The 19374-nt window shown below is 40.0% G+C and overlaps 3 protein-coding genes across 4 annotated transcripts in view; all 3 read left to right on the top strand.

Moving 5' to 3' along the window:
* The window catches only part of LOC311263351 (copine-8-like), an 82072-nt gene extending 80721 nt beyond the window's left edge, over positions 1 to 1351 (top strand). The window contains exons 21-22 of the mRNA XM_084363341.1: positions 577 to 658; positions 1286 to 1351. Of these exons, the coding sequence (XP_084219467.1) occupies positions 577 to 609 (33 nt within the window). The 3' untranslated portion in view covers positions 610 to 658; positions 1286 to 1351. The remainder of the gene's footprint in view (positions 1 to 576; positions 659 to 1285) is intronic.
* On the top strand, positions 787 to 5298 carry cpa4 (carboxypeptidase A4; the record flags this gene model as incomplete). Its single annotated transcript, XM_084363145.1, has 10 exons — positions 787 to 822; positions 1286 to 1420; positions 1838 to 1936; positions 2167 to 2268; positions 2554 to 2655; positions 3015 to 3125; positions 3372 to 3462; positions 3822 to 4021; positions 4764 to 4848; positions 5013 to 5298. The coding sequence occupies 10 exons, from the start codon at positions 787 to 789 to the stop codon at positions 5198 to 5200; spliced, it is 1149 nt and encodes a 382-aa protein (XP_084219271.1). The 3' UTR covers positions 5201 to 5298.
* A 721-nt stretch (positions 5299 to 6019) lies between these two features.
* smc1b (structural maintenance of chromosomes 1B) lies at positions 6020 to 19369 on the top strand. Of its 2 annotated transcripts, none has more exons than XM_084363340.1 (25): positions 6020 to 6246; positions 6614 to 6802; positions 7160 to 7272; positions 7583 to 7786; positions 8700 to 8938; positions 9250 to 9508; positions 10237 to 10377; positions 10912 to 10994; positions 11188 to 11395; positions 12245 to 12430; positions 12507 to 12698; positions 13127 to 13273; positions 13488 to 13625; positions 13751 to 13867; positions 14274 to 14380; positions 14750 to 14891; positions 15169 to 15314; positions 15763 to 15910; positions 16211 to 16309; positions 16391 to 16547; positions 16784 to 16938; positions 17375 to 17526; positions 18220 to 18289; positions 18601 to 18711; positions 18807 to 19369. In XM_084363340.1, the coding sequence occupies exons 1-25, from the start codon at positions 6138 to 6140 to the stop codon at positions 18915 to 18917; spliced, it is 3723 nt and encodes a 1240-aa protein (XP_084219466.1). In that variant the 5' UTR covers positions 6020 to 6137; the 3' UTR covers positions 18918 to 19369. The 2 variants fall into 2 exon arrangements, with proteins under 2 accessions (XP_084219466.1, XP_084219465.1); XM_084363339.1 differs by having other exon boundaries at positions 6021 to 6246; positions 15763 to 15916.
* The last annotated feature ends 5 nt before the right edge of the window (positions 19370 to 19374 follow it).

Here is a 19374-nt window from a genome sequence, read left to right as displayed (position 1 = left end):
AGGGTCAGAGTTGGCAAAAGTACACACATTCTTTACTCGAGTACAGATACTTGTATATGTAAAAGATTCTGGTTAAAGTAGAAGTACTGATTCAACTTTTTTACTTAAGTAAAAGTAAGAAAGTACAGGCTCTGAAATGTACTCAAGTATAAAAGTAAAAAGCTAACTTCACGTCATATAAATATAACTCAAAGACTATTAAACTTAAAGGTAGAACCAGTGGGATTTGTCCAAGCTGTTCGTAAACGCACCCAAAAGTTGGTGATTCTCGAGTCTTACTCCCAGTATGTCAAATACCGACATTTTGAGTAGGTAAAGAGCACAGCAAAGTGAGAAAATAAGAAAATCAAGGCAGAGGGCTGCAGAGTCTCTGCAGATACGAGACACTATCACGCCACCCACGCCGTCATTGGTCTGAGCTGTTCTGTACGATTAATTGCCAGTTATATTAGTAAGGAGTCAGTTCAAATCTTCCTCAATTGCTGAACTCACTGTACTTCAAACTGTCATGAATATGAGCATCATCTAAAATCCTAAATTTAAATAATGATGTTCAGGAATATTAATTTCTTCCAGGGATCAGGTCATCAGGGTCAATGCGCAGAATGAGGAACAGATCCAACTGCTGCAGGCCCTGGAGAGCCAAGAAGAGTGGGAGGTACACACACACACACACACACACACACACACACACACACACACACACACACACACACACACACACACACACACAGAACAAGCACGTATGTTCAGGTTTTCTCAGCTGCTTGTGCCAAACATTTTCTCATGAACTTCCAAGAAATAATCCACTTGAGAGTTTACGTGGGCTGAAGGTTAACAGTCACCTCTGCTTATGAGAAAGTCAGAAACTCTCTGCTGCACTCTTTCATACAGAAAATAATCCAGACATTAACCATCCCTCTTTTTTAATTCTGTTTATTAAATCTTTCGCTGCTCCTTTGCACATAAATTAGTGCAGATTTAGAATCAAACAAGTGCAATAAATAAACGTCTTAGATTTTGTGTTTTGGATGTTTTAGTTTGACACATATTGGGAATTTATTGGATTTTAATTATTGCAAAAAGCTTTGACTCAGTACAAGCACGCTGGAATACTTGCAGGTTTGTCAACTGTTGTGATGTGTTCATGCTTACTGGATCTATATGAGGACAAGCCACTGACAAATTATTAAAGAATTGATCATTCTGCGCAGTACACTTCCCCATTTTCAACGCAGGTTCTCCAGTCTAACCTGTGATTTCTCTATCGTCTGTCTGATCCCAGCTGGACTTCTGGGTTGACCCAGTCTCCACTGAGCTCCCTGTTGACATCCGAGTGCCCCGCTCCAGTTTGAGCTCTGTGAAGGAGTACCTCCGTGTCCACAACATCGCCTACTCCGTTATCATCAACAACCTTCAGGTCTGTTGTTAAAAGACTCAAATACTTCCATTTAGGGATGTTAATGATTAATCAATCATTGATTCATTGGCGTTAAGAATTTAACCGATTAAAAATGTATTAACCGACAATCGGAGGTGGGTACAAATACATAAAAAAATATCTTGTTGCAAATTTCAAATAATTGGTTATCAAATATGTCAAAATAAAACACAATACTGGTACTGTATGAGAAAATGTATTTTGATTAAAATACAAGTAATTTGTAACCTAACAAAAAACCTTTTTTTATGAACTTATATTGTCTGTCACATTTTAGCCATTTAGTAGCTTTAGTATGGATTGGATTGTGTTGGGTTAGTATATATACATTTATAAAAATTTCCACTAAAACAATAAGATTTCTGATGTTTTTCTTCACTGTCATGTCACATTCAGGAGCTTCTCAATGCAGAGAAAGCTGAGATGGAGATGAACCAGATGAAGGAGCGCAGCACCCGCAGCTTCAACTTTGGAGCCTATCATCGTCTGGAGACAGTACGCTATTTATACAAACACATAAATATTGTAGTTAGAATCATTTTTGGTTATTTGCAGTAAAGTTTAATCTAAATACAGGCATTTCTTTAATTTAACCAATTAACTATTTATTAGTCAACCTAGTTTAGAGTTGTTGCGGATTCTGAATTATACATCAAGTGTATTTGTTTAGTATCAGACGTGCCAAATTTGTCGGTAATTTAGCGCTTGGCTTGTCTCCCATACAGATCTACAGCTGGATGGACACTCTGGTGGCTCAGTACCCCAACCTGGTCAGCAAGCAGGAAATTGGGAAATCATATGAGAACAGGCCCATGTATGTGCTCAAGGTAGGACAGAGCTCATACAGGACAACAGCTTGTTTCTACCTGCCTGTACCGTGTGTGTGTGTGTGTGTGTGTGTGTGTGTGTGTGTGTGTGTGTGTGTGTGTGTGTGTGTGTGTGTGTGTGTGTGTGTGTGTGTTTGCAAAGAAATGCGTTAAACCATGAGTTATAGCCACTTTAAATGTCCCCATTAAATGAGAGATGTCTTGACTGTTTGCCAACATCACATGCTATCTTTTCAGCCATTTTTATGACAGCATGAGTTTTCCTGCTGTTGATTTTGTGTTTAGTTCAGCACCGGAGGAAACAAGCGCCCTGCTATCTGGATCGACACCGGTATCCACTCCAGAGAATGGGTGTCTCAGGCTACCGGAGTGTGGACAGCCAACAAGGTACAACATTTTAATGACATTGAATAATATGATTGATTGAACTGAAATGTGCTCCTACTATCCGACACCACCACTATCTTCTGATATTTTAGAGGAAAACAATTAATTTAAAAATTATCGGCAGATAAATAGAAATTGAAAATCAATCCATACTTTTGCCCACTGAAAGGCAAATGCTGTGTCTATAATCCATCTACTATTATTGTTTCTAGACTCAACAAAATGTGTTAAATCAAAGTGCATTGACCCTCAAATTCTTTCCTATTTTATAAATAATCTAAATAATCTAATAATCTAGAGTTTTCCTGTCCTCTATTGTTGCATTCATTGTTAACATCACTCCTTGTGGTCTTGTTCAGATTGCCACTGATTACGGTACCGATGCCTCCCTGACCTCCCTCCTGAACACCATGGACATTTACATGCTGCTCCTGGCCAACCCTGACGGATATGCTTACACCCACTCTAATGTATGTGACTAACAATCAATGGAAACATGTTGGACTGCTCTCGTTGTTACTTTAGTTTTACTACGTGATGTGAATATTTAACTGGAAAACATGGTTGATATGAGCCAGTGCAAATAGCTGAAAACCAGGTATCTAAACTGTTTTGTAAGGTTTACATCCTTAAAAAGAAATGCCAATAATTGCAGTTATGTGCTTTTTGCCTTCATTGTAGTGCTTGACTGACTGTTTTTACTGTGTGATGTACAGGACCGTATGTGGCGTAAGACCCGCTCCATTAACTCAGGCTCTGTGTGCCGTGGAGTCGATCCCAACAGGAACTGGGACGCAGGCTTTGGTGGTCAGTATAGAAAAGATGCTCCTCATATCTTTGTTTTTGTATTTTGTAGATACAGATATAGAAATTATAAACAAGGTACGTAAAGCCAGTGTTGTATAAAGTGCCCAAAAGCCATACTTGAGTAAAAGTGAAGATATCGTGTTAAAATATTACTTGGGTAAAAGTGAAAGTCACCCATACAAATAGTACTTGAGTAAAAGTTTTGAAGTATCTGATATTAAATGTACTTAAGTATCAAAAGTTCAAGTAAAAGTAAATTATACATTTATTTACGTGTATGAATCATGAATCAAGTGTATCATGTTTTTATGATTTCCATTGTCTCGCACACGTGTTCTCATTTTACTTTCTCCCTCCAGGTCCCGGTGCCAGTAGGAACCCCTGCTCCGACTCCTTCCACGGCCCCTCGGCTCACTCTGAGATCGAGGTGAGGAATGTGGTGAACCTGATCAAGGGCCATGGCAACTTCAAGTCCTTCATCTCCGTACACGCCTACTCCCAGCTGCTCATGTACCCCTACGGCTATTCCTGCGGGAAAGTGCCCGATCAGCCTGAGCTGGTAAGGAAGGAAAAAACTTTTAAGAGACACATAATAAGATTAAATCTGACAGCTTTTTCTATTTCATTCTCATGAAACTGAGATTGTGAAGTAGTTCTCACACAGGAGAGACAAATCAGAGAGGAAGCTGAATTCTCTCTTTATAAATGTCTGAATCATCAGGAAGATGAACGACTGTATTGTGACCTGACTTGAAACGCATCCTTTGACAGCTCTAATGATTCAACAAACCATTATCCCTCCGGCCTTTTGACTGCAGACTGCTTGAACAACCTTAGCTGGACAACGTGGGATTGTAATTTCTTTCTTTTATAGCTGAAGATTCAAATAATTTGCTCCAGCACTGATGAAAAGACCAATTAAAAACTCATCACTGTTATATATGACATATGATCCACCTTAACTGAGCCAGTACTGCTTCAAGTTTATAAAAATGTGCATTTTAACCACTGACAAACTGCCGTATGGACTAACAGTCATGTAGTTACTCAGATTTAACAAACTCCTCTGAGATAAATTCATGGTTTTGGGCTATATAAACAAAACTGGCTGACTTGTAAACTCCATAATAGGATGTGCAGGACCTTGAAAGTTGCTTTATTATTCACCTCTCCTCCCGAGATATTTTCAATTTAATGTGAGCATTTAGCCTTTTTCTTCTCCATGTCCCTTTCTGTACCACTATTACCTGTGCACTGTATCTAACTTCAGGTCTGCTTCCCTTTTTCATTGCTCCCTACAGGACTCTGTTGGCAGAGCTGCAGTGCAGAAACTCACTTCCCTTTACGGTACCAGATACAAGGTTGGAAGCATCTGTAACATCATCTGTGAGTAGCTTTTTCCCCCTTTTTCCCCCCAAGACGACTTCACCGCACCTTAAATTCAAATTCAAACTGACAAATAAAAATGCTGTCATCATTCTTGTTGGTAGAGCTTCTGCTAACAGTACTAGTGCTACTATTGACTCCTTGCCTCATCCTCCTCCTCTCAGATCAAGCCAGTGGCGGCAGCATTGACTGGTCTTACGACGTGGGCATCAAGTACTCCTATGCCTTCGAGCTGAGGGACACCGGTCGCTATGGTTTCATTCTGCCATCCAATCAGATCATCCCCACAGCCTCCGAGACCTGGCTGGCTCTGAAACACATCATGGAGTACGTCCGTGACCATCCCTATTGATCGCCAAAACAGCGGAAGGAGGGAATAGTTTAAAAGCATTCACTCTATGCTGATGACATGTGACTTGACCAAAGTCCAATAAACCAATAAAAACCCTGTTTGTCTGTGTTTCAGCACTCCTTTGTTTTTTCTCTGTTCGACTGGCTTACACAAACGGTCAACTTGTCAACACCTATGACTTCAAAGGTCCAGTGTGTATGATGACACACTGACACCAGCTCATATATATGGGGTGTTTTAAATCAATATTGAGAATTTCATATGTGATAATCTCCCTGATTGAAAAAATGGAAATCTCGGCAGGTCCACAATGTCTTTTGCCAAACAATGCATGTGAAAGTGCTATTTAGCTATGTAGGATTCCTAATTATTTATTATTTTTAAGTCATAGTCCCATTTTTTATTCAATCAATACAATACAATTTAAGTTATTTGTTGAGTAGGCCTATGTTACTTGTCCAGACCTGACCTTGGCAGAACCAGATCTAGACTTAAAAGACCTTATTTCGTGTTTCTACAGTTTATTCTGACTTGAGTGGACCTGGCCTTGAAATAGGCTGGCCTTCCACATTTAGATTCAGGACTTGACTTTAGATTTGGATATAAACATTTCCTTGTTTCCTTTTATAGACTTACTTGTATTTTTAAGGCATAGTAATTAGCCACATAACCCAAAACCATAGTTCGTCAAATAGTCAGGACCAGTGTTGGGTGTAAATATTACAAAAGTACGTTACAGTAATATATTTCTTTTAGCCGTAACAGAGTTATATAATGCGTTACTAATAATATGTCAGTAATATGTTACAACAGTTATGTCATGTAACGCGTTACATCCGTGTTTCCCGCCTCTAGTCGCCCTGCCCACTCTGATTAGTTCACTTCATTTGCATAGAACAAATTAGCATCTTGACTCACCGCAGCGAGACCGATTAAAATGGGGTATCTGAAACAAATCGAGGTAGAAAACTTCAAGTCATGGCGAGGGAAGCAGGTTATCGGTCCTTTCATGCGATTTAATTGCATAATTGGCACAAATGGCTCTGGTAAGTTAACTTTTTATGGACACTTTCCAAGCTCTCCAGCGAGCTAGCTAACGTTAGCTGCCAATGCTAGCTTAAGTTGTCATTTAGTTGAATTACTATTAGGCTAGCTAGCATTCAAAGTTTTGCTAGGTCGATTTTGTTTGCATATCCCTCTTTCTAAGAAGACGAACTATATATAAATCATATTACAACAATAGAGCATCATTGTTATGTTTAAAAAAAATTTCAGCATGTATCTGGGAATGTGTTCATAATTAATGTATGCTAACTTTAATATGGATGGCCTTGAATTTAGCTAGGTTAGCTTTAACAACAGCTTACTTAAAAAGGCTAAAATTCGTTGCTGTGCCACACTGACTCACACCAGGCAAGTCCAATGTAATGGACGCCCTGAGCTTTGCCATGGGGGAGCGGACTGCCTCGCTCCGGGTGGGGCACCTCAGGGACCTGGTTCACGGAGCACACATCGGCCGGCCGGTGTCCGACACCGCCCGCGTCAGCATGCGCTATTGCGACGATGAAGAACAGGAGACCGTCTTCTGCCGGAGCGTCTCAGGTCAGTCTGGGGTTCACTTTCTCTGTCTGGACATATTTTTTATAGGTTTATAGTCAAAACATGTGTAAGGGCAAGCTAAGGGAGGTAAAGTTGTCACATTAGGCCTCCCGTGGTGGTTGTTATGGCTGACTAGGGACATTAATAACCTTAATCATGATAATATATTCATAATAACTGCATGACACAGGTGGTGGTTTGTGGTAGGCGAATAAGTTGTCTGACCTTTGCAATTCCCAGAGAAAGAAAAACTAGTACTTACAAATAAAACCCCCTAGTACTTACAAATAAAAACAAGCCCACATGTTTTTTTCTTAAAGTTTTGAGCTATTAGCTGCTGTCTGTCATTGTGTTTTTTAGGTGACTCCTCTGTGTATCAAGTCAATGGTTCACACGTCACTTTGGCCAAATATTTGGAGGAGCTGGAGAAGATTGGCATTGTGACCAAAGCCAGAAACTGTCTGGTTTTTCAGGTAAAGACTGTGTAAATAAAAGTTAGTGTAGATAGACATGAAATTATGCTGTAAACACTAAAACATTCAAATACATTGTAGATATTTCAGGACAGCAAAACACATATACATGATGAAGTTGCTGTGGGGTCCTATCAATCATGTGCGATCCCAAACACATTCAATTTCTACTTTGCATAACTTTTCTGTTACATAGTTATGTAGGGTCTGACTTTAAAAATTGTCCTGCAGTGCATCGTTGAGCCATTACAATGGCTGGTAGTATTAATGCCTTACAAACAGATCTGTTGCTTATTGTTCTCCTCACCAGGGGGCAGTGGAGTCCATAGCTTTGAAGGCTCCAAAGGAGAGGACAAAGATGTTTGAGATCATCTGTCAGTCGAAAGAGTATGCTGAAGAGTATGATAAGAAGAAGGAGGCCCTGCTGAAGGCCAAAGAGGACACTCAGTTTCACTTCAACAAGAAGAAATCTGCTACTGCTGAGAAGAAACAGGTGTCCCAGGAAAAAGAAGAGGTAAAGTCACACAAATATAGGAAGGTAATCCCAATCCCCAAAGTCACCACACAGTGGTAGTTATTTAACCTGCCAGAAACATTCGTAATCATCCAGACAGACAAATTAAGTGTCTGGCTGACAATCGTTCCTTCACAAACATCAGAACTTCTCAAGGAATTACTTCTTTCCAGTTTTACAAGAGGTACGTGAATGAAGGCTTAAGGCAAAAGTGTCGACAGCTCTTCTGACACTCCAGGGGATATAACATGTCTTGAATTTAATTTAAAAAATATTAGGCATTAAAAGTAATTAAATGGTCTTCTTGAGATCTTAATTGCCACCGGTATTTTATTTAATTTGTTTTATCCATACAAACCTACCACTGAACCTAATACTGTCTGTTTACTTTATACTTACCCTAACATGTTGGCAAAATGTAGATTAACCCAGCTCATTCTAATAACCATATGCCTACAAAAAAAAACTTCCTCTGAAGGGGACCACAGATATACTACAAGCATTTTGGTAGATGCATACTGACACTTTAACTACTAATTTCCTACATATAGCATACAGCTGTAATGCTCATATGTAGTGTATATTTAACACTGTGGGGAAATTAAGTTCTTGCAATGTTCATATAGCCAAATATGGCTCAGGCCACAAAATCATAGTTTATCCAGAGCTTTGACTGTTACACTTTATACTGCCCGTATTCTGGCTTGCAGCCCATTTTGTCTCTGTTTATGTAGGTATAGGAGAGACATGCAAAATTAAGTTTATGAATTTCCTGAATGAGTGATGTATGAATGCAAACAGTAATGGCATCATGGACTCGTAAGCATTAACTAGACCGTAGTTTAATTGCCTTACTTGCTCTTGAACTTTCTTGTCCACCGTTGACTGGTCCTCACACCTCCCACTTTACCAGGCCCAGAAGTACCAGGCACTTGTGGACGACCTTGACCAAAACCGCCTGCAGCTGAGCCTGGTTGAGCTCTACCATAATGAGAAGGGCATCAACGCCCTCAGCGACACCCTGAGGGAGAAACAGCAGGCTGCAGCTGCCATGAACAATAAACTGGTGAAAGCGGAGCAGACGGTTAAAACCCACAAAAAGGAACATGGACGCCTCACCAGAGAGCAGCAGCATGTAGAGAAGGAGATCCGGTGTGTGTTTAGTTTTTAGGGGCAGTGAATTTGCTTTTCACCTCTGGGAATAAACTATGAGCATGATTTGAAAATTATAACTGTGAAAAAATATATTGAACAAGTATTAACCAGTATATTAAAAAAAACACTCAAGTATAGCTAATGGAGCAGTAAATAAGTATTTAATTTGTCCCTCGCCAGCTATTTAGTTTCTCCCTGTAGGGATATTTAAATTTCAAGCCAGATGATAGGATCTATTTAGCTGTAATGGAATTGGCATACAACATAAACTTTAACTAGAATTAATCTCCTCTCACTATGTCACTCAGCACCCAGGAGCAAATCCATTCCCAGTGCCGGTCCCAGTACATCAAGGCCAAGGTAAACACCTCCCATCACATGAAGAAGGCTCAGGAGCTCCGTGATGCCCTGAGGAAGAGTCAGAGGCTGATGGTGATTAAAGAGCAGGAGCTGGCAGAGAATCGGCAAGAAATCACTGAGCTAGAGAGAACATGGAGGAACTATGAGAAGCAGGTACAGGAGAAGGGAGCCTCCAGGGAGAGAGACATCGAGCTCGATGAGGATCAGGTGAGTGTGTTTCAGTTGACTGTGTTTCAGTTGACTGTATGTGGGGATATACAATGCTCAACACATAAACATTGTCCACAGTTAAATATGTAATGATTAATCGATTAGTTGTCAACTATTAAAGTCAATGTCTTCTGATTCCAGGTACTCAAATGTGAATATTTTCTGGTTTCTTCACTCCTCTATGACGGTAAAGTCACAACAATGAGTTGTAGATAAAACAAGACATTTGACGACATCATCTTGGGTTTCGGAAAAACCTACTCGACATTTTAAAAAAAAAATGTTTGAACTTGTTTTAGTCCAAACGACTTATCAATTAACTGAGAAAATAATTGATTAATAATTATTAATTATGTTTGTGGTATTTTTCTTGTCAAAAAGCAGGAGTCAGTCTGTCATCTGTATGCAAAACATTAAAACTGTGAGTAAAATGGCTGCTTTAGATCTGCCACAAACACATTTAATGGAAAGGCGAGGCAAGCTCTTTGGCAGAGTTGCAATGATACATCACTTAATTTTGACCATAATTTCAGATTATCCAGTCCTAATTTATTTTGGAGGTTTTGAGGTAACTCAAACTACATAAACTCTTAAATATCCAGTTAATATATTGCATTTAATTCAAGTTTGCAAGTTAATATACATTAAGATTCACTTTTATAGTGACCAGAAAGGGGCATCATCATAACACCGTCTGTGTATTTTTGCTTGTGTTTCTGCTACAGCTAGAGCGATATAAAGAGCTGAAGGAGCTGGCTCGAAAGCAGGGTGCCGCCTTCAGCCAGCAGGCAGAGAAGCTGCACTGGGAGGTGAAAGCAGACTATGAGAAGATGGCTTTTGACCAGCGCAAAAAAAAGGAAGTGGAGGTACTGTCAGTGACACACTACTGAATTTGTAGTTGGTAATTCCTTAATATTGCAATATCTAATTTCTTTTGCCATTTGGGGGCAGTAGAAACAAGTTGTGGCCACAACACTGGCATATCATCACCTTTGAGGATGATATAATGAACTTGTAAGCAAACAGCTTTCAGGAGTTACAGAGCAACATTAGGACTGATTTGGAGTCATGTCCCTGGTCACCTGATGAATTTAAGTCCAGTATTTACTCTCCTTAATCTTTGTTTTTGATCACAACCAACTCTGGCTCAAAGATCTGGCTCTTCACTGTGTTCACCAGCTAGACACTCACTGTGTCCGTCTACCTTTTTGTGCTTACCAGGTGGTGTACAGAGGTTTCTTGCCAAAGCCGAAAAAAGCGCTATGAGAGTGAAAAAAGTTAACTAAAACAACCGGAGGTCTAAACAACAAGATAAAAGTTGTCATTAGATACATTGTTATTATAAGAATATAACATATTATTACACATAGTTGCTGCTCTTGGAACAATATCTTTTGTAGGCTGCCATCAGGAACAACCAGACTCAGCTGGAAGATTTGACAAGCAGGGCAGAGAAGCTGGAGCAGTACACAAAGACCTGCAGGTATGCCATGGGCACACCGTACTCCACAGGGCTGTATAATGTTATGCCAGCCAGGAGAAATAGCTGTTCCCAGCTGTCAGGGAGGTGTTGAATTAACTGTTATTTATCAGTGACAAATTATATATTTTTAAATCAGGATGTAACATCACATAAAGAAGCTTAGCATACTTTATAGAGTTACTGTACATTCCAGCTCAAGCCTTGAAAAGTGCCGTCAGCAGGAGGAGAGTCTGAGTGCAGAGCTAGAGCGGGGCCGCCAGCGTACCGAGGAGGTGAACCAGGAGCTGGGCCAGGTGCTGGAGGAGCTGGGGAACGCCCGTCTAGACAGCCAGGAAAGCAGATGGCAGCTGCAGCGCAAAGAGCTTCTAGAGAAGCTCCGCAGACTCTACCCTGAAAGTGTGGTGAGAGACATTAGAAGGGATCACTGTTAGAATGCAGTGAGAGGCAGAAGACATGTTCAGGATTTATAACAAAAAACATGTCAGCCAACAAAGCTACAGTATCTAACTAGTCTCACATGGTGACCGTCAATCTACGGCACTGAAAATAACAAATAAATCTCAGGTAAAGGCACTCAAGGGCAAACTCAAGACTCAGCTACCAGGAATCAGATTACTATTACTTTTTTAATAGTTTTACTTACTAAGTACAAATGGAAGTTTTTGTAAAAGTAATCTAATCTGAATACATTTGGTTTACCTTTGGAGTTTGGTTTTACCTTTTACTTCAAAGTCAGACATTAAAAATATTGCACTTTATACCATGTTTTGCAATCCTGATCACATATAATCTGCAACTACCCAACTCTGATAGGGGAAGTCAGTGATCAGACAAGGTAAATAGTAAGGCGATACCTGCTTCCAGCAGCAGGATCAGCACCCTGGAGAGCGTCCATGGTGCAAAGTCCTGAGAGTAATATCATTCAACTTCTTAAGAGCAAACACCCTTCATGCTAAGTTTAGTTTTCTTGAAGATGATAATAAACCTCCACATTTAATCTCTACAAATCAAAAGCAATTTTTTACTTCAAGCATCATTAAAATATATTGTATCTATATCCACTTTAGTACTTGGTCATTCATCATTTAGAGCTCGTCTGGCTGCATCTTGAGAGAGAAATGTATTTTGTTTGTTTTTTTAAAGGTAAAAACTTATCACTTGAAAGCTTTTTGGAAGCTTTTCACTTGATCTGTTGGAATTAATAGTTTTCTTTGTTTGTCTTCTCAAATATTTATTTTTTCCTGTCCCAGTATGGTCGTCTGTCTGACTTATGCAGCCCCATCCATAAAAAGTACCAACTTGCTGTCACGAAGGTGTTTAGCCGCTACATCAATGCCATTGTAGTGGCCTCAGAGAAAGTGGCCCGCGACTGTATTGCTTTCATGAAGGAGGAGCGAGCTGTACGTGAGACCTTCCTGCCCATCGACTACTTGGAAGTGAGTTGCAACTAATATAAGCCAAGAACAGCAGATAAAGTTGTGTCATGGATAACCATGACTACTGTGTGCCTAGGTGAGTCCTCTGAGTGAGCGACTGAGGGAGGTGCCTGGTGCCAAGATGGTGGTCGATGTTGTCCTGATTAACGCTTCCACAGGTGCCAACCAGCTTAAGAAAGTTGTGCAGTTTGTCTGTGGCAATGCCTTAGTGTGTGAAACCATCAAAGAAGCAAGGAGCTTGGCCTTTGATGGGCAACAGCGCCATAAGGTAAACTTTTTGCAATTTTTGCAATTTTGCAATTAGGGTCAGTTAAATCCACAAAAGCACAAGATATTTTTTTGGTTCACTCAAGCTGCATATCAATTATTTGTCTGTTTATGACAAAGTTGATTAGTACTGTTAGTGTGGCTCCATCTGTCTCTTTAAAAATGTCCCCTTAAGGTATTGAATCCAAATATAGTAGATGCTTCAATAAAACTCAGTAGTCAATGTTCATCGTTTCAACCATTTACTAAAACACTTTCTGCCCGTGCTAACTCAAATAAATTTGCATGTTTGGGCTTAAAAATCCAAGTAAGAATGTTACCTAAAAAAGTCAACACTAAAAGTCTTGTGGACCTAACAGGCCCATTTAGTACTACTACCTTCAGCCCTGAACTTGATTACTGACATGTAATAGGATGTCTTTTCTGTAGACAGTATCTCTGGATGGGACGATGTTTGCAAAATGCGGTGAGATCTCTGGAGGCTCCAGTGGACTGCAGACCAAAGCTCAATGCTGGGACCAGAAGACCATGATGAAGCTGAAGGAACGCAAGGACCAGCTGTCAGCAGAGCTGCGAGTGAGTCAACGCAGAAAACGCCAAATATTTTGGAAGATCATAGAATGTGAACTGTCTCAACCAAAGTCTTTGGTTGCCCTTATCATCTACGTACTGTATATGTATTACTGAATCATTCTGTCAAGGATGAGACACAACTGTTCTGAAATTATTATTTAAGATTGAATAATTTATTCTAAATTAACTTGAACTCTATGTTGTGGTCCGGTGACAGGATTTGATGAGACTGAAGCGGAAGGAGTCAGACCTGAAGCAGATCATTGCTCAGGCTCAGGGTGCAAAGACTCGCCTCAAATACTCCAAAACTGAGCTGGAAAACCTTCGGAAGAAAAACATCCTTAAATGCCAAGCGGTAGGGTCACAGATTGAGGCTGTGTTCTTCGACACTGTTATTTGAATCCATACATATTACACATACAGAGATACACTGTGTCGTTGTCACAATGCCATGGGCCATGTCCTGCTTATTATTCTTAGGACATTTCTCGTATGGAGAGTGAATCAGCAAACCTGGAGTCTCAGATCCAGATGCAACAGGAGAGTGTGGAGGCAAAGGATGCAGAGATGAGGAAGATAAGAGAACAGATCCACCAGGTACTGCTGTCTGTACTCCGTCCTCAACCAGTTTCAGCACGTGGCTTTGACTACAGTGTTGACCCTCATGCTGTTGACATTCCAGCGAATTCATATTTTCAGCCTTTGCCGACCTCTAATTACTGTTGCAGTTAATTGCCTTAACTGAAAGGAATAAAACCTGGTTGGTGTATCTTCATTATTCTCAGTCTTAAATCACTTCATGTACAGGGGTTTTGGGCCAGAACCCTTGGCATACAACAGAGTGGCCAGCGAGTTCAAAAAAGCCAAACTATGCATGCTAAATAATATATTAGACTGTCACCTGATAAAGCCACTAGTGGACAGACTTAATTGAAAAATCAGCCACTGTCTATTGGCTGGTTACATGTTCTTAACAATGTACGTATATGCTCTGTATATTTAGATGGAGGACTTGGTGTTTTCTGACTTCTGTGCTGAGATTGGTGTGGACAGCATCAGAGAGTATGAGCAGGAGCATCTGAAACAGCAAACAGAGCTCGACAAGAAGCGGTACAGCAATCACACACCAACATCTTCAGTCACGTGCTAAAATTCATCAGCCAAATGTGTAATGAATATATTACAGTTAAGTAATAAACATGAGTGATTTTAGACCACCTAGAAACATGAGAAATTATTTTAAGTGGCTTTTTTGATACAATCAGAGGGTTGCTAAAGTATTAGGTTAACAATTTTTAGGCCGAACATGAATAAAAAAAAAATTTGACAAATGGTACATTTACTGCTTATATTGAAAGACTTTTATTTTTCGTGTAACGTTTACGTCGTGTGTATGTATTGTCATATGATTTTTGTTTGTTTGTTTGTACTATGATGGTATTTGTTTTCAAGTTCTCAGTGACACGTTGGTCCTTTCAGGCTGGAGTTTGAGAGTCGGTGCACTCAACTGTCTGCACAGCTGGAGTATGAACAAAACCAACTGGAGCAGCAGAAGAAGAAGCTCCATAAAATGGAGGAAACCATCGACAAGGAGGAGAGGACCATGGCTGAGCACAGGAGGGTACTCAAAAATTAACTCTCTGATGCTGATACAGTCTACTACCATCAAACTGCCTCCTGTAATGTGGCTGAAATGTGTCCAGAATCACAGGTTTAGTTTAGAAGAACAGGGCAAATGTTTTTTACCCACCTTCCCCTGGAATACTAATTTCTTCCAAATGAGATTTCAGAATAAGTCTTTATTTAGAGCCATTTCTAGACACACTGTGGCTTATGTAAAACAAAACCTTTCAGCGATCGCAGCCTATTTTTGGCCTGATCTTTATATTCACTCTCAGGATGAGGAGAAGCTGCTGGTGGCTGTGGAGGTGGGTCAGAACAAACTGCAGGAACAGCAGAACCAGCTGCTGTCTAAGAAGAGCCAGGTGGTCACTGCCAAAGCTGAGCTGGACCAGAAAACACAGACCGTCCAAGAAATAAACAAGTAACTTTACTACTAATACTCCATTGCAATTGGCACTGCTACTGTGCTTTTGTATTATTTATACTACCAATACTGCTACTAGTTACTGATGTAGTTTCTCCTGTAAAAACTGAGCGTGTGTCCTACTGCCTATGATTTTTTGTAAACTTTTAAAGATATACCTGTGATCCAGATATAAACAAAATGGTAACGTCAGCGCCATAATTAAAAATATTAAATCTCACTGCTAAATAGATTCAAAGGTCTCTTACCGGATACAAACTAAAACTAAGGTGTTATTGTTTTCTGCTTTATGGTTGTTTTTATCTGTAGTATTAATAAAATCATTAGTTAAACAGAAACTGTTTTCAATGATGATCTGTATTGACATTTTGAGGACCTTGACTTCACTGCAATATGAGGAAAGTCCAACTTTAAACAAGCACTTTTTTCACTGTCTTTCTTTCAGACAGTTGGTGAAGCTTCAGCGGGAGGTGATGAGTGCAGAGACGGCCTTGGAGCAGAAACGTTTGGCCAGACACAACTTACTGCTGGACTGTAAGATCCAGAGTCTGCCCATCGTTCTTCTGTCAGGGAGCCTGGATGAAATCAGTGAGGTGCAGGTAGGACATAAAGAAGTGTAGATGTCTATTTTGATAGTAGATTGTTCTTTGTCCCTTCTGAATTGCCATTTCAACACCAGTCCTGCACAATTTTGGAAAGTACTAGATATTAATTTGAGCTTCAATTAGCATATTTAGAAATAAAAAAAGAAAAGAAGCTGCAGAAACCCTCACATTAGAGTAATGACAACTGAGAACCCCTCCTGAATTTTTGAGAAACTAAAGAAATTAAAGGACTTGAAGCACTTTTGGTGTCCGTCACTAATGACTGACCGCTGATTCATGTCTGTGCAGTTGGACACAGAATCTGAAAGCACTTCAGCCACCATGGACATCTACGAGAGAGAGGCACGACTAGTCATTGACTACTCCAGCCTGGAGGCAGAGCTCAGGGTGAGACATCGAGCCTCATGATTGCCTTAATTTTCTCTTAGTGCTGTTTATTTATATACATGTTTATTTGTGTGAGTGCAGAGTCTGCAGGCAGAGGAAGAGTTGGAGGCCTACTTGGAGAAGCTGAAGGAGTCACTGTCTGCCATAGAGGGAGTGCTGCATCGCACCACTGCCCCCAACCTCAAAGCTCTGGAGAAGATGAGGAAGGTGAAAGACAAGTTACAGGGAGTGACACAAGGTATTTTTAGCTCAGCTTTTAATTTCAAAATTAAACTCTTCATAGGTAAAATCGATCTGCTGTATATTTAATGTCTTAATAACAATATTTGTAAACGTTTTCTGAACTGTCAGGGTTCTTTCTTCAGCATTTCATTCCCACGTGGGACTTCTGCTGAATGTTGCAATACAATTGAGTTCTTATAACTGTGACTACGTGAACTGCTGATTCAACTTTGCTTCCTGTCCCTTCTGCAGCATTTGATGCCAGCACCAGAGCGGCCAGAAAATGCAGTCAGGAGTTCGAGCAAGTCAAATCCCAACGCTTCAACCTCTTCAGCCAGTGCTTTGAACATGTGTCGGTCATAATCGATCAGATCTATAAAAGAATATGCAGGAACAGCAGCGCCCAGGTGAAGCGACAAAACCTCAACCACAGAAACACAAACACAATTGTTTCTTTGTTTATTGTGTTTATCTGCATTTGAGTCATTATATTTCACTCATCCACAGAAATATTTGTAAAAAATAATCTGAGCATAAACATTACTTACTGTAACTGTACAGACTTAAAGGTGCAATATGTAAGAATTGGCATCCTGTTGAATTCATACTCAAAACAAATTGGACCGGTGTGGGCCAGGGCTAGCTGGTTAGCATGCTAACTTTGGTAGGTATACAGTATATATTAATTTAACTGACCCACTGTCGTTCCCTCATTAACAATGTAAACTATACATAATTATCTTTGGCACTGAGCATTGCAGAAGGTGCTTCAGACAAGAAAGAGTGTCTTAAATGACAAGCATCAGTAAATGAAATCAAAATAGACTAGTATATGTGCTCCAGGCCATTCTGAGTGCAGAGAATCCAGATGAGCCGTACCTCGGTGGCATCAACTACAACTGCGTGGCGCCGGGAAAACGCTTCATGTCCATGGACAATCTGTCGGGTGGAGAAAAGGCCATCGCTGCCCTGGCTCTGGTGTTTGCCATCCACAGGTAACACTGGACTCAAACCCTGAAACAAGACTATATTACATTAGATTACAATACATCGGAGTGTAGAAGTAGAGGTTAGTGACAATAAGATAATAAAAATGACAAGTAATGAATGTAATAGCACCAGATAGTGAGTAGGCTAAAGTTATAAAGCATCTTTAGTGACGGATTGAAAAACAACCATCTGATTCCTCAAAAATCTGTGTCTGGTAAACATTAATAAAGCTGGACAGCTGGATCTTTACCACCCACAGCTATGAAAAAATAAAAAAGGATTTGCAGTTATAGCACAGCTGTTGTCACACCATGAAATATCTTTCAGAAACTATCATTTCTTTTTGGAGGGAAAAACAGGTAGCTGGAGGTAACGAGCAGTTTTTAAACTGATGAATAGACTAGTAAAGTATCTGCTATGTAGTTTGGAGAGCCTGTTGACCTTGTCTTGTGAATCATCAACTTTACATGAAGAACTCTTATCTGACTCTCATCCATCACCGTTGCTTCTTTCTTATTTTCCTTTGTCCTAACACCAAACTATAAAATCAAAGCCTCTTTACCTCTATTGACTTCTACTTCATTCCTCCTGAAGCACTTGTCCCATATTAGCTACCATTATCCTTTGCATCAGTTTTAATGGTTGAGGCTCTGACATGAAGTTTCTGGGCTTTTTGGTGTTTGTGTCATTTCTCTCAGCTTTCGCCCTGCTCCCTTCTTCATCTTGGATGAGGTGGATGCAGCCCTGGACAACACTAACATTGGCAAGGTACGATTAATGGCTTATAGTTTAGCTCTACCGTACTGATGACGCAATTCATTTGAATTTATTAAGCAAAAATGCCAATATGATTTGATTCAGTGCTCTCCAATGTGCTGCTTTGTCTGTTGTATATCATTGAAAACTGATTTACAACTAAATCCCCAAGATTTCTTCCACAAATAGCATTCTTTGAAATTCCAGTTACATAGTTTGTGATCGATATACCACCTATAAGATTAGTGCGTGTTTAACCTGTTATCCTATTTTTATGGATTATATTTGTGCGTACCTAGTGTGTGTGTTTCATTTGTATCCAGGTGACCAGTTTCCTCAGGGAGGAGTCCAGGGAGAACATGCAGATCATTGTCATCTCCCTGAAGGAGGAGTTTTTCTCCAAGTCTGACGCTTTGCTGGGAGTCTACTCAGATGTAACAAACTGTTAAATTGTGTTGCAAGTTGAAGAATATCTCTTAATTTTTGTACGTCATGACGACGAGTCACTGCTGTACTCTCTCCTTCACAGTTTGATGAATGCATGTTCAGCCGCATTCTGACCCTGGACCTGCAGCCGTACCCTCTGGTTGACGAGGACCAAGAGAAAAAGGCGGAGAGGGATAAGACAGGACATGTGTAGCCTGGACTCACCTGCCTGAAGCCCTTACATGTGTCGTTCTCACATTTGTGTTCATTGGCCATGTCTTTGTTCCAGTGTGTTCATCTGTTGACTAAGTGTGCAGGCAAAGTAGTTACCTCAACACCAAATTAAGGTTTTCTATGTTCGGTTTTAGGCTGTTTTACTAAAAAGATTTTAGTTATTTTTGGGGATTTAGCATTTGACTGCATTTATGTCACCTTATTGTTAAAATTCTTGCACATTTGTTCATGAAAAAGACCCACAAAGACGTTCTTAAATACAGCCGTGCTACTAAATGTAAATCTGAAATGTTATGGTTGTTGTTGATCTCCTGAGGATGTCCCTTGTTCTTAAAGGTGTGTTTATATTTGTTAATTATATTGTTTTGTACTCAAGTTGTGCTTTTCAGCGTGACTTCTGTCCTGAACATTAAAGTTTAAGTTTAAGATTTTCCCAC

Source organism: Pagrus pagrus (genome assembly GCF_965226575.1).
Source record: "Pagrus pagrus genome assembly, chromosome: 10".
NCBI lineage: Eukaryota > Metazoa > Chordata > Actinopteri > Spariformes > Sparidae > Pagrus > Pagrus pagrus.
The sequence above is the reverse complement of the archived record's forward strand: the minus strand, read 5'-3'. Positions and strand labels throughout refer to the sequence as shown.

Coding starts and splice junctions, on each gene's coding strand:
- smc1b (XM_084363339.1), top strand. CDS start 6,138: ATGGGGTATCTGAAACAAATCGAGGTAGAAAACTTCAAGTCATGGCGA. Junction 13,626..13,750: donor ACATCCTTAAATGCCAAGCG/GTAGGGTCACAG, acceptor TATTATTCTTAG/GACATTTCTCGTATGGAGAG. Junction 13,868..14,273: donor TAAGAGAACAGATCCACCAG/GTACTGCTGTCT, acceptor CTGTATATTTAG/ATGGAGGACTTGGTGTTTTC.